This window comes from Meleagris gallopavo, chromosome 1 (assembly GCF_905368555.1).
Source record: "Meleagris gallopavo chromosome 1, MGAL_WU_HG_1.1, whole genome shotgun sequence".
Classification (NCBI taxonomy): domain Eukaryota; kingdom Metazoa; phylum Chordata; class Aves; order Galliformes; family Phasianidae; genus Meleagris; species Meleagris gallopavo.
In genome coordinates this window covers 171217120-171230872 of record NC_139404.1, presented here as the reverse complement: position 1 = coordinate 171230872, position 13753 = coordinate 171217120, and the positions used below count along the sequence as shown (strand labels likewise).

Here is a 13753-nt window from a genome sequence, read left to right as displayed (position 1 = left end):
GCATTTACAAGTACATAGAGCTAATGACTCCAGTGGCACAGAGCTGAGGTCTTCTTTGCCCAGAGATGTTGTAGATGCCCCATTCCTGGAGGTGTTCAAGGCCAGGTTGGATGGGGCGCTGGACAGCCTGAGCTGGTGACTAGCAACCCTGCTTGCAGCAGGGGAGTTGGATCCTTAAGGTTGCTTCCAACCTAAGCCATTCTGCAATTCAATGATTCAGTTATTCTCCTGGTAGAGCTTACAGCAGCTGTTGTAATTCTTGAGGGTGCACCAATCAAGTCCTGCTGATTCACTGTGTTTGTGCAGTTTGTGCAGGACTGACACTCCTGCCAAATTCCCCAACTTTGGTTAGAAACAGAATGAACGGTATTCTGTGACCTGGGATCAAGATTTGTTGTAAAATTTAACTTTGTGATTACAGTTGCTACAAAGCCAAAACAGAATGTTTGTGAATAGGGATGGATCATCTCCAGCACATGTAGAGCAAATATATACAGTTTTATTCAAGCGACTATTTGAATAATTTAAGCCTTTTCAAAAGATATCAAAGTGCTTCTCTTTCTCTGATGTAACACCACAAAGGATTGAAAAAATGCTCGTTGGCATCACTGAAACTAAGGGACTCGATAAAACCGCTATTGATTGGAGGTCTCCACGTGTAACAGCACAACTGAGAACCAGAAGTAAGAAATATGAGTAAGAACAAGAAGAAATAACATAAGAAATAACAAAAGCTTTGCACTCATACGCTCTTAACACACAGCAGCTTGGGATTATTGAGAGAAAGGCACGGCAGCCAATACTGAGGCTGGAAAACACTCGAGGTGCCCAGCAAGGCACCTCCCCAGCAGGCCGGGTGCCCCAGAATCCTGGGACGGCCGCCCACCGCCACAGCCCTGCGGCCGTCCCTCCCGCCAGGGGGCGCCCCGGAGCGGCGGGGTCGAACCCGAGTCCTGTGCCGGGGGCGGCCCCGCGTGAAGGCGGGCGAACGGACGTCTCCGTGCCGCTTCGGGCGGCGTTGCGTAATCCCTTCAGAGCGTCGGGCGGAGGGCGTCGGCGCCCGGCAGCGGGCCCGCTCCTTGGCGCGGCTCCGCGCACCTGCTCACCTGTCCCCGGCCGACTGGGGGGGCCCGGCCCGGCCACTCCCCTCAGCGGGCTCGGCGCAGGCGCTCTAGCGGCTACCGCAGGCAGGGGGCGGCAACATGGCGGAGTGAGCGGCGGCGGTTCGGCTCCACAACAACAGCGGCGGCAGCGATCGCTCCCGCCTCCGCCGGCTCTGCGCGCCGCTCGCCTCCGCCGGGCCGCGCTCGGCGGCTCCCGCTCTTCCCGGCCCGCGGCGGAGAGGCGGCCCCGGCCGGCGGGCTGCGACTATAACGGGGCATCGGCGCCCATAATAATCCCTCATTATAGCGGAGCGGGGGAGCGGCTCCTGGGACGGTGCCCGCGCCTCGGGCCGGCTCCCTGCGGCCCCGCCGGCTGCGGCTGCGGTGGATGCTCGGCTCGGCCCGGCCGGGCGGGGAGGCGGCAGGTGCCGGTAACGGCGGGGGGTAAATGGCGAGCGAGAAGCCGGCGGCGGGGCCGGAGCCGCAGCCCGCGGGACTCATCTCCGTCGGGGCCGGCGGCGGAGGCGGCGGCGGAGGCGGCGTCGCGGCGATGGGGGAGCCGAGGGCGTCGGGCGCCGGCTCCGTGGTGCTCCCCGCGGGGATGATTAACCCGTCGGTACCGATCCGCAACATCCGGATGAAATTCGCCGTCCTCATCGGACTCATCCAGGTCGGCGAGGTCAGCAACCGGGACATCGTGGAGACGGTGCTGAACCTGGTAAGCGGCCGCCTCCCCGCCCCGCTGCCGGCCCCGGGCACCGGCCGTCCTGCCGCCTGCCCCGCGCAGCCCGAGTCGCCTCCGCCCGTGCGGAGGGCCCTTCTCCAGCCCCGGGCAGAGCACCCTTCCTGCCCGACTCCTCTCGTGCCTCTCCTTCCTCTGCGCGTGGCAGAGACCCCCGGCGCTGCCCAACTCCCGGCAGGACCCCGCGCCGCAGGCAGGGCCCCTGTCCCCTTCCCACCGCCTCCTCTCCCGCGGGAGAGCGTGCCCTTCCTAACGGATAAAAATAGGCGATCGAGTCGTTAGCAACTTCAGGTTCTGGGTGCTGCCGTGTAACCCAGTGACTTCCTCCTTGGAAGAAGAGTGGTGTGAATGTAGTGTCTGTTTCTAATTGAAAAAGGTTAAGCAAGCAGCCGGAGCTGCTGTCTTTTCTTAGTGGCTGACACATGTGAAGGGTTTAACCCTGTGAGCTCAGAGCTAGGCGAGCATTTTGTGCAGAGGAAGAGGAGGAGGGAGATTTTCGCATGGGTTTTGCATGCTTTTATGTGTGTAATAAAGAGTTAGTTGTGTTGCGGTGTTGTATTGGGTTGCTCGTGTCTTAATAATCTGTCACGCTTTCCCAAACACTTAATTACCTACCTGCAAATTAAGCGTTGTTGCTGAATTTGTGTAACGTCTGTGTGGTGCAAAATGTTACTGTACGTTGATAGATAGCTGGAAATAAGAACATTGGTAAAATGTAGCTCCGTAGTCATCTGCTCACTTCATGGAGTGAAAGAGTTACTGCAGGACTGTATGACTTAATGTTTTTGCGCTACCTACACCAAAGCCTGAGGAACCTACAGAAGCCAAATGAGTGGATCTAAAAATGAATCACTTTCAATTATGTGCAATTTGGTGCTGCTCCTGAATGCAAGATTTGCTGCAGCAAAGCTTTTGAAGCAGTTCAGTCAATGAAATATCCTCTGCTTTTGTGTATAAAATAGGATAGAAAAATGACTGCTCAGAACTGAATGGCAATTAATTGGAACTGCCTTTGTTTCAAATGAGTTGAATGCTTCTAACCTATACTCATTTTGTAGAAAGTCGTATAAAGAATATCTTTCCTTTCCAATACTTTAAAAGGACGTATTCCTCCGTTTGTGTGATAGCTATTTGCATTTGACCTAGCACAGATTGAATGGAAAAGCTGCAGCGTGCAGAGAAAGACATGATTTGGTCAGATCATTTTAATATTTATGGCTTGAATGAATGCAGAGAGTTAAAACTCTTGGTAGTTTTGTGAATTTGTCAAAATGGTAATCTCATATATTTCTCCTTTGTCTCTACAAGGAGTCTGACACTTAACTGAACTATGATTTTAAATACATTTTTTTGTATAACTATGGTACAAGTCATCATAACTTTATTGGGTTTTACCCATTCCTTTAAAAGTAGCATCCAAAATTAAGGAATGACATTAACGTATTTGTGGACATCATGACAGATACTGATCTTTAATCTTTTCCCAACAACCTTTATTCTTACATTCTACTTAGACATATTTAAGCTTTCTTTAATTCTGACTATTAATACATCAGCAGCTAGACTAACATTGGCTTATGTTTTAGGTTTTAGAATGCATTATGATATTATTTATTTGGGCGAAGTACAGTGCGAGTTACAGTGCTTGGTTATGAGATCTACCTACTTATTTAGTTGCTAATGCCAAAATCTACGTTTACATTTAAAAATAAACGAGTGTTTCACAGTTCTGTCAGCATCAGAAGAAGTATACAAATGTGAAACTGCTTGGGAGTCTGCTGCAGTAGCGATGCATTCTGGATCAGTCATTACTTAACAGATGGACTCTTACATACAACAGTCAGTATTCCTACAGAAGGAAGAGAGAGGTTACATTGTCTGCTAATCTTTTTCTTCTCAGTGCAGCAAATGTCTCAAATCTATGCTTGTATATTTGAAAATTTACTCACATGTAAAACAAACATTATAAACATGGCTGATACAAGGTAAAGTTGATGGCCTATCCCTAAACTTCTAAACGTTACGTACCTAATATATTAAGGATTTTAATAGCAACTTTAAAATGTTTTTGTTTTTTTTTTCTTGTCCTTTACTATGCTATTTCTGAATGACTTTTGATGCAAATTTGATCATGAGTGGACAGTGTTGAGAGTGGATCTCAATATCAGTTTGTGTAGTCCCTGAAATAAATATGACTACACTGTTGGGCATCTATAAGCCATTTAGTAATAGCTTTTTAGTTTTTTAATTCTATATTAGAGTGTTAGAATTCTGTTATTAGCAGCTAGAATCAGAAGTTAGTTTGAGATACTTTTTTGTTTTAGTTTATCTGAGATTTCTGCCGTCTTCTGTGTAAAACTTGAGAAAGTCTGTTCCTTCTACACTGTTTTGTCTGAGTCTAAATGATGGTTTAGCTTGCCCTTGCCTGGGAAAGTCACCTTCTTGTTAAATGTTCTTCCTGAGATTTCTCTTAGGCAGTTGTTACCATCTGATCTGATGATCCCACACAGTGATCTGTTATTGCTTTTTGTAGTTACTTCACGTTACATTCTGATGTTGACAGCCACAGTAATTTATTGTGTCTGTGAGGTGATAACATGCTTTTATCCAGTGTTGAAATTTTTTTTTCCATGCATAATATGTTGTTGGAGTTTCAACTTTGCCACATTTGAACAGTCGAGTTTCTACCTGGACAGTGTTGTGTTCTTGTGAGTACCTGCACTCTTGACAGGATTAGTTGCTACTCTTGATTCTTTCTATTTTCGTAGTGATGCTTCTATTCCTCTGAAACAGCTTTGTACTTGGTGTTAAACTGTACTGGTGAGTTTATTTAATGGAACATCACTCAGTAGAGTTGCTAGTATTGCTTGTATTATTCCTTGTGGTTTACTGATACAGTAGAAGACATAATGGAGGGAAGATTCAACCCATGAACTAATTGAAGTTAACTCCTTAAAATGCTAAAGAGTTAACTAGGAGGTCAGTCAGGAGTTAACTTGAACTCCTTAGACGATCTACTAATATTTATCTTCTGACCTTCATGTGATTAGAGTCTATGAACTGAAGACTTCTCTGCCATTATTTTCTAGTATATTGTCTTGCTACACTGCTGGAAGTAGGTGGGAAGCTATCATGCCTCGTGCATTTCTCTGTTACCAGGAGGTTTTTGATATTCTTTGTTTTATGGATTTCTGTGAATTCCCAGGTTCAGTACACTCTCTCTGAGATGTGTTGATCTTTGCGTACTACAGAATACAGAACTGAAAAATGCTTTCCTTGTGATCTGTGTAATCCTTTAATTGTTCTTGTTGCTTTCTCTTTGGGGGGTATTTTGACACCAGCTCATGCAACTATTGATGAGGAAGCTTTTCCCCTTTGGACAGCTCTATTAGTTTTCTTAGGAAAGTGTCAAGGATGTTGTTATTACTATGATGGATGTGTCCATTGTTATTCTCCATATTTCCTTGGCTTCTTGATACTCTTTTATACTTATGGTATGTGTTTAAAATGAAGTTTTGTGCTGCGTACTCCAGCAAATGTGATGCTAGTGGTGGAACAGAATCAGTCAGTCTGCCCACCTGTGTTCCTCTACTTCAAGTGTCTTTTTTCCACTTTTTTCCTAGGTAAGATTTTCACACGTGGTTCTAATTAATTGGTCTATAATGCATTTCCAATGGCTCTTCCTTTTGTTATTTTTATTGACTTATTTCCTTAATTCTCTACTTCTTTGGTATTTTAATAGTCTTGGGAATGTTTTTCCTTCACTGTATATTTTAAAGTATCTCTTTATGTATGTAGTATGTCCAGCTTTCTTCCAGTATGACTACGTCAGTTGCATTGTCTTTTAGTTTTGGAAAGCTTTTTCTTTTGTTGCAGTTTGAATTTCACAGGATTTATTTGAGTTCTGTGGTGCTGACTCTATGACAGCAGAAGACGTGTGAGTTGAACAGGAAGCCAGCTGATGCTGGAAATTGTGACTGGTGCTGACATGCTGCTCATTTTGCCTGTGCACCTTGAACAGATGAGATAACGTGGGTTTGAACAGTTTTCAAATTGATGCAGATGTAACTGACCGATGTTCTCTTTATGCAATCTGGACAACTTTGTTTCTTTATATATGTTTTGTCAGGCTGCAGAGTGCTTATGAGAAAGTAGGTCAAACACCAGACATAGTTCAAAAAGTCTCTTGCTGTTCTTGTTGACTTCAGCCCACGCTTCTGCCTAGCTCTTCTCATTTTCTTGGCTGTTCCATCCTACTTCAGCATTAGTCACCTATCAGGAGAGGTAAGCCATTTTTTTTAGAGCTTTATCGCACTTCATGCTTGCAAGAATGGCATTTGCAACTTCAGAACAGTTTGTTTGAATCATGTGAAAGATGGCTCTGGCCCTAAAGCCTGTCTGTAGTAGTAGTCATGAGGAAAAACGTGAGATGTAAGATTTTTTTTTCTTTCTTTCTTTCTTTTTCTTTCCTTTCTTTCCTTTTTTCTTTTTTTTCTTTTTTTTAAACATAGTTTGGAGGATGTCTTGAGCTAAAGCCGAGTTTTGGTATCTGAGTTCTTTGAATCTACTTAAAGTCTTGGTTGCTGCTACTTCCTGTGGTAGAGTTCTGCTATTGTATGGAGAGAAGAATTGCTTTTGTGCTCTGAGAATGAGGCTAAATCTCACTCTATCATGTGGCCTCTGTTTGTCCTGTAGAACTAGCTTTGCAGGCTTAAGGATCTTATTCCATTTTCTTTGCGGAAGCCTTCCGATTTTCTTATTACAGCTGTCCACTAGTTTACAGTATACTTTAACAAAGTATTGGGGAATTTTCAAGGCTTTTTTGTGTTGTTTATTTGCTTTTCCTTAAATGGCATTTGTGTTTTTAGGTTTAGGTAATACTAGAATTAAGGTGTCAATTCTTGTACGAGATATCTGCCCTATTGGTCCCTTTCCTGCCATTATTATCTTCATTCTAAGCTGACTTGAGGTGTCTGTAGAAGCTATCAGATTGATAAAGGGCAATAGTCAATGCTAGAGGTTTTAATAATATTCTGTGGGCAGCTATGTAAGCATACTGCAGCTGTCGTCATTATTGGGTAGATATTGTTAGATGTTTACAGATGGGAAACTTTTCAATTTTTGTATCAATCATGAAGCTCTAGTTATATCTCAGCACTGTTGCTGTGCTTCTGTAAGATGAATTGATGTATTTTTATAGGCAGTAACTTTTTAAAAAATGCCATAGCAAGCACATCACTGAATGTTTGTTACCACTTAATTATGGATTGCTATTTTCTTCTTAGGTCTATATTTCACTTGTCTTTACAAGATTCAGTTCATAGATTATAAGGGAAATGAACATCTAAGGCTTTTTTATTATATTTGTCACACTGAAGTAATAAAGTTCTGAGACTGGTATCAATAAAACACCTCCATTCTTTCTCCTTTTCCCCCACCTGAGACCCCAGGATCATAGAATCTTAGAATATTCTGAGTTGGAAGGGACCCGCAAGGATCATAGAATCTGACTCCAGCCCTTACTTTATTTTATCCCTTTGCATCAGGCTGAGGGTTAGCACCTTGCTCTGTCAAGAAGCTATTTTTACAGAATTGTGACCTCATTCTCCATTTAAGCCATGTATTTTACAAGACTAGATATTGAGCAGTGTACTTGGTTATACACTAATCTTTCCCGTTGGCATTCTATCTCAACTGCCCCCACCATGCCTTATTGACCACTACTCAAAAGGGTAGAAAACTGGGTATAGCTCATTACATTCACGAGGCTGGTGTTTTGGAGGTTGTGGTGCAGGTTTTTCTTTCATTTTAGTGCTTTTCCAATGCCTCCACTCATGCTTATCAAATATAAGAAGTACTGTGGGTAACTGTACATTCTAAAAACAAAAAAATAAACAACAGCAACTAGAGAAAGATACATAGCCATCCCTGAATTTCTACTGGTGGGTTTGTTCCTGCTCCCTTAATAACATGATATACTGATTTCAGTCAGAGTGGAAGTCTGTGATTGGGCTAGTATGAAAACAGGGATGACTATACCCTGATAAATACTGTGGCTTTTAACAGTTATGTTAATTCAATAAGCTATCTGAGCTATTTTTGTTCAATCTCTTAATCTAATCTGTTCATTACTTGGTACTTCACTTTTTTTCTCATTGTAATTTAGTCTATCTTGGTAAGTCTACCGACTTAAATCAACTTCCCTTGCTTCATGTTTTGTTGTAGCACTTTATACACAAGACTGTTGCAGCTGCCTGTTAGTTGACTTCTTGTATATGGCTAGTGACCTAAGGATCAATGTGGTTGACATTTTCTAGACAAATCCCTTAGTTTATCTTTAAAACTGAATTAAATTTGGAAGTTGCTTTTACATTTGAAGATGGGAGACCTTTTGAAACAACCATTTTGAATGTGGTGGCCTGCCTACTACTTCTGTCTTGTCAAGGTTCAGCTGGGATGCACCGTGAATGACAAAGCACTCAATATTTGAAATTCAGTATGATGGCAGTGAACGATTAAAAATATGTATTCCTATGGAGAGTAACACATTAACGATAGAAGTATCTATTTCAACTATAGGATGATGATGAATTTTAAGTATTTGAATTACAGTTTCTTCACTTCAGAATTAAGCAGATTGTTGATGACATTCATCTCAAAGGGAAAGACTGCATTGTTTCCAATAGAGAAACATCACAACTTCTGACTTTACTCTGCTAGAATTTTATTCTGGTAATTTATTTGGCTTAGAGTTTGTTCTGCTTTTGAAGCATGCGGATAATAACAGTTTTCAGTATGCAAGTAAGTCTAAGTAGTTTTGGTCTTACTGAGATTTGTACCAGAGATACCAATTCATTTTCATTCATAGACAACTCTGTAAAATGCTTATCCTGCTTTAATTTTAAGATTGGGTTGTGTCAATGAAATTGTTCCAGCACAGAGATTCACAGAAGGCTTGCATGAGCGTGGATACTGCCTTTGTTGTTCAACAACTTAAAAATGCTTGATTTCTTTAGCTGTTCTTCTGTGTGCAGTTGGATGCTTTCTTAACTATGCAGCCTAAATATTAGGTGTTTTTTTTTTTTAATTAGCTGAATGTGAGACAGAGCAAGTTATTTGCTACCAGTGAAATTGTTACTTGTTTGACTGCATTTAATCATGTTTCTGTGGTACCTGATGACTTCTGTTGTGCTCAGAGAGTGTAGAGAAGGATAGAAATAATCAGTCTCCCAACCAGAGCCAGCTAAAGTAACTCCAGTACCAGCAGTATGGCACTGTAATCTGTTTTACGTGATCTCACTTTTTCTGGCCTTTTCAGTATTCTCTGACAGCTACTCAGTGATGTAAGGTTTTCTAACTTTTATTGAATTTTGATTGCCTACTTAGAATTGATTATTTAAGAGCCACTTTAACAATTTATTTTTTTTGTGAGATGAACATGTTTTGAATATTTATAAATACAAGTATATACTTGGAAATACAAAGGTGCCTTTACAAACCTATTGAAACAGACTACTATGGAATTACAAAAAACAATGATTGCTCATCTCTGACTAGAGTTTGCTCTTAAGTTTTGTGTAGCTAACTGCATCAAAAACTATTTTTTGAACTAATTGTGAACTCAAAATCTTCCTATATCACTTCAAGAGTTTAAAAAAAAAAAACAACCTTTCATTAAAAAAATGACTTCATAATCAGGAGAGTTTTCTGGCTTGAAGATTCATGTGTGTTTTCTAGCTTGCAGAGTGAGAAAGCCCACTCTGTCCCTTCCAGTAGGACATACATATCATAATGTGAGTTTTGTCAACTCCAATTGTGTTGTATCTCCATAATGTTAGTAAATGTACCTAAAGATTGGGAAAGGCTGAAGCACTACAAACATTAAAAGTCAACCAAACAACAACAAATCCCTTGAAAATCAAGGTTTGAATGATTATGCTTGAGGATGTTCTGCAGGGAGAATGAGCTTTCCAGTGGTTTGGGGAATGGATTTGTTTTCTTTTAATATTGAGAGCTCCCACAAAAATTATTATTGTCTACTAAATTTTTACATATACTTGGTGAGATTGTTGGCCTGAGTGTGCTCCTCCATAAGCAAGAAGCTTGCTGACAAACTTGCCAGCAAAGAAATGTTGGCACTCCACCTTTCCCTTCTGTTACTCTAGTGAAGTACATGGCCTGTTCTGGTGAATGGCAAGCTGCGGTGTAGTGCGGCTATTTGACTCCTAATATTCAAATGCTGAATAACTAAAACTTATCAAAACGTTTTTGTAAGACTGCACTTGACTCAGCAAGGTCTTCCAAGCCAGCAGCTTAAAGGACAAAAGCTACTTCATTCTTCTAATTCTTTTGTCTTAAAGAGATTTGTAGAGCCTCTGCCCCACGTTTGGAACTCCGCAGTTCCTAAAGCCTTGTCTTTGCTGCATCTGTGCAACTTTGTTGTCTGGGCTCTTTCACAGACTAGCAGAATCATCCATAGAACCGTAGGATGGTTGGGGATGAAAAGGACTTCTAGAGGTCTCTAGACAAAAATCTCTTCTTAAAGTAAGGTCAACTAGACCAAGGGAAGCAGGGCCTTGTATGGCTGGGATTTGAATATTTCTAAAAATGAAGAATCCCAAGTTGTTTTTATTTAGGTGAAAGTGGAATTTTCTGTACCTGTTGTTGCTCCTGACTCTGGGGGCCAATGAGAAGAGTTTGGCTTCACTGTTTCTGTTCCCTCCCCGTCCCTCTGTCCTGTTGCACCAAAACAGTTGATAAGACCTCTTTATACTTTTTCAAGTTCATAAACAGTTGAAGCTCTCTTCAGTGTTTCCTTGTCACTCTCTTAATCATTTGCACATTTAGGTCTTTATTCTCCCTGGGCAGATTAAAAGTGCTCTCTTTCCCAAAAGGTGAGAGGTAGAGTCTGAAAAGACTTTTAATTATTAGCAACCCCTTTCTTCTTTTCACGGTATGAGCTGCAACATCTGCTTACAAATAATCCAGTCAATATTGCTGTGCCTAACCCAGCGAAGGACAATTTGCACCACATGCAGCCAGGAAAGAAAACAGACCTCTGCGAGCTGCAGCAGCGACTGTTTACTTTTTCATCTGTTGTGCCTGCTTGATAATAGCTAGCCTTGGATGGAACACACTTGCCTGTTTCTGTCAGTTCTGCCAGATCATGGTTATGCTGTAGGTAGGCTTTATTTCCTGGATTTCAGAAATATAAAATGTAGATATATTTGATATTCTGCTGAAAATGTATCAAGTCTTTTATTAATGGTTTAATATTAGTTAAGGAAATTTTGTGGCTCTTATCATATGTTATAAATAATACTTTTTCAAATAAGTACCGTTATTTGAAACTAGTCTAGAAAAGCTCTTAGTGTAGTCTTCAAAGTCGCATGTGCTTGATATCAGTAGGAAAAAATATTCAGTACAGAGCCAAAACCATTAAAGTTGTACACTGAGTTTGTTAGGAAAGAATTGATGACTGTATAGACAGTGGAATCTTTATAGATAAAACACTGGATAGCAGTTTATATGCATATAAATATATATAACTTAGAATTAGTACTATGCTACACAGTCATTATGAAGCTCTAATATTTTAATCATTTATGTTTTGTAGAAAAATAACACTTGTTCAAAATAACTCGTAATGTATAATAACATGTTATGGCTGGAATAGTGTTTAGGTACTCACTGAGAGGAGTTGGTTGTTGACAGTTGACACTTTAAAGATAGAGCTCGCTGAATAGAAGTTGATACAGTCTTTAAAATGAACTCTTCTTCACCAAGAATGGCTTCAGTTAATAGCTACAGTTATTTTATAAAACCCCAAAGCAGGATATTCCCAGTTATCACAGTTGTGATGGTTTCCTGCACAACTAATTTAAAAGGTTCATATAACAAAAAAATTAATTATAGTAAAAACATCTGTTTTTACAAAAAGAGATTAATTTCTACTTATGCATAGATTTGGATGGACTTGCTTTGCATGTCCTGGTTCAGTTGAAAATTAGTTTTCAAGTCTAATCCTTCTTTTCACTTGAAAGTAGTTTACACAGAAAGCTATCACATTTTTCAGTATTCCAGCAGCTTAGAGCAATGCAAATACATGTAAAATGTGTTAAGAGCCTTTGGTGCAACTCTAAGCAGCAGTCAAAAGAAAGGATGGAAGGGGGAGAAGCAGAAGTTCCAAGTGAATGGGACTGAACCATGTACACCGGTATCTTTTTGACTGTCAAAGCTCATACTTCTCCAGTTGAATCTGTTCTTAAAATTATCAGCACAAAAGATGTAAGTTAATTACCTAGGTGTAGCTTAGTGATTAATAAATGGTATTGCTGAAAGGTAGCCTTACATTTAAAGTATGAGTGGGAACCTGTGAATACAACCAATTATCTCCTCTAAGTGAAGAAATGTCTGCTGAAAAATACGGGGATCTTAAAATGACAAATTATACATTTTTAAAAATTATTTTTATGATATATGAGAGAATTACCACCATCTGTTAATACCAGAACACTGAGCTTCAAATGAGCAGTGATGGCTCTTTTAAATAAGAACTCATTCTGTTAAAACCAAACTTTGAGCACATAAAGAGTTTGAGTGTAAAAAGAAAGTATCTTTGTTTGAAAAGCTTTTATAGTAAAGATTATGTCTTTGCATTGTGTGTAATGTGGTCCCAGGTTGTCATCTGGTGTTAGCATGGCTGTGATAATTGTAATGGAGCTGTTACTGCCCCAATTATGACATTCTCTGACTGTTTGACTAACTTTAGGTCAACTGGGTTGTGTTTTAGCCAAAATTTACTACGCCTTCAAAAGAGAGCGTGCATACAAAATACTTTCTTCTAGATCAGATCAATCCTGAATGCATTTCATTAAAAAAATATATATATATTATCCAGATGTGCAGAAAAAGCTGTAAGGAGTTTGAAGTGTTGATATTATCTAAATCCTTTCTGGAGATCAGAGGAATCTGCAGAGCACCTTGTTTAAATTATCAGAAATGCCTCTCTCTTAACGTACTCCTCCTGAAATTGCAATAGATCTTAAGGCATCCTCAGTAAGGAAGTTGATCAGGCAACCTGCTGCCAGCCTGCTGACAAATAACCATCCACAGTTATGTCCTTCTAAATTACTGTCTCAGTGTTGTCTTTCTCCCTGCATTCCTCCCCCGTAGGGGTATTAGGACTTTCATGGGTGTGTGACATTAAAAGTTTCCCTTTGGCTTAAGCAGTGTATCTGAACTGGCTATGTATATTTTTGCTTCAGAGGTTTTCAAAAAGCCTTGCTTCTAAGTTTCCTTTCTTATGTAGTGTTTCCTAGAATAAAATCTGTTGAGGAGACTGTATATTCTTAGCACAAGCAGGATGCAGTAGATGCTGCAGTTGGTGGTGCAGCTAATGTTTTAAAATTCTTTTAAGATATCCTGAAGATTTCTTGGGCAATGGGAAGGTGATAAATGTTGTTTAACAGCACATCTGAGAAAAATCATCTTGGCATTTCTATTTATTTAGAGAATCAAAATCCACCTAAATAGCCTGCCCTTTGTGTAGTAAAGTGAAATCTTTGAAACACCATAATGAAGGGATACTGAGGCATTATTAAAAATTTATATAGCCAAGAGAGTTATTGATGGAAGCAGCATTTAGCAGTAATTGTTAATACATGTTGGTACTGCTATATGGTAAGTACTTTCCAGATTCTTAATCTGTTTTCAGCTGTCATAGAAAAAAACCTATTTTTTAGAGTTTTGTGGGGACAGTCTAGGATAAGGCTCAGGTTTTGGAGGTGTTGGTGTTTTGGTCTCAGATATGCTGGTTTTCTTTACATTATGGAAGCATTTTGAAATGCAGTTCTTTAGGCGGTACAGAAAATGTGAGTTAAATATTTTAATGTGTAGCTGTAAACAG

The 13753-nt window shown here is 40.5% G+C and overlaps 1 protein-coding gene across 12 annotated transcripts in view; it reads left to right on the top strand.

Annotated features, from left to right (window-relative positions):
• Positions 1-1132: 1132 nt before the first annotated feature.
• The window catches only part of NBEA (neurobeachin), a 469696-nt gene continuing 457075 nt past the window's right edge, over positions 1133-13753 (top strand). For all 12 annotated transcript variants that reach the window (XM_085216030.1, XM_085216022.1, XM_085216029.1 and 9 more), the window contains exon 1: positions 1133-1821. In XM_085216030.1, the coding sequence (XP_085072156.1) occupies positions 1552-1821 (270 nt within the window). In that variant the 5' untranslated portion in view covers positions 1133-1551. The remainder of the gene's footprint in view (positions 1822-13753) is intronic.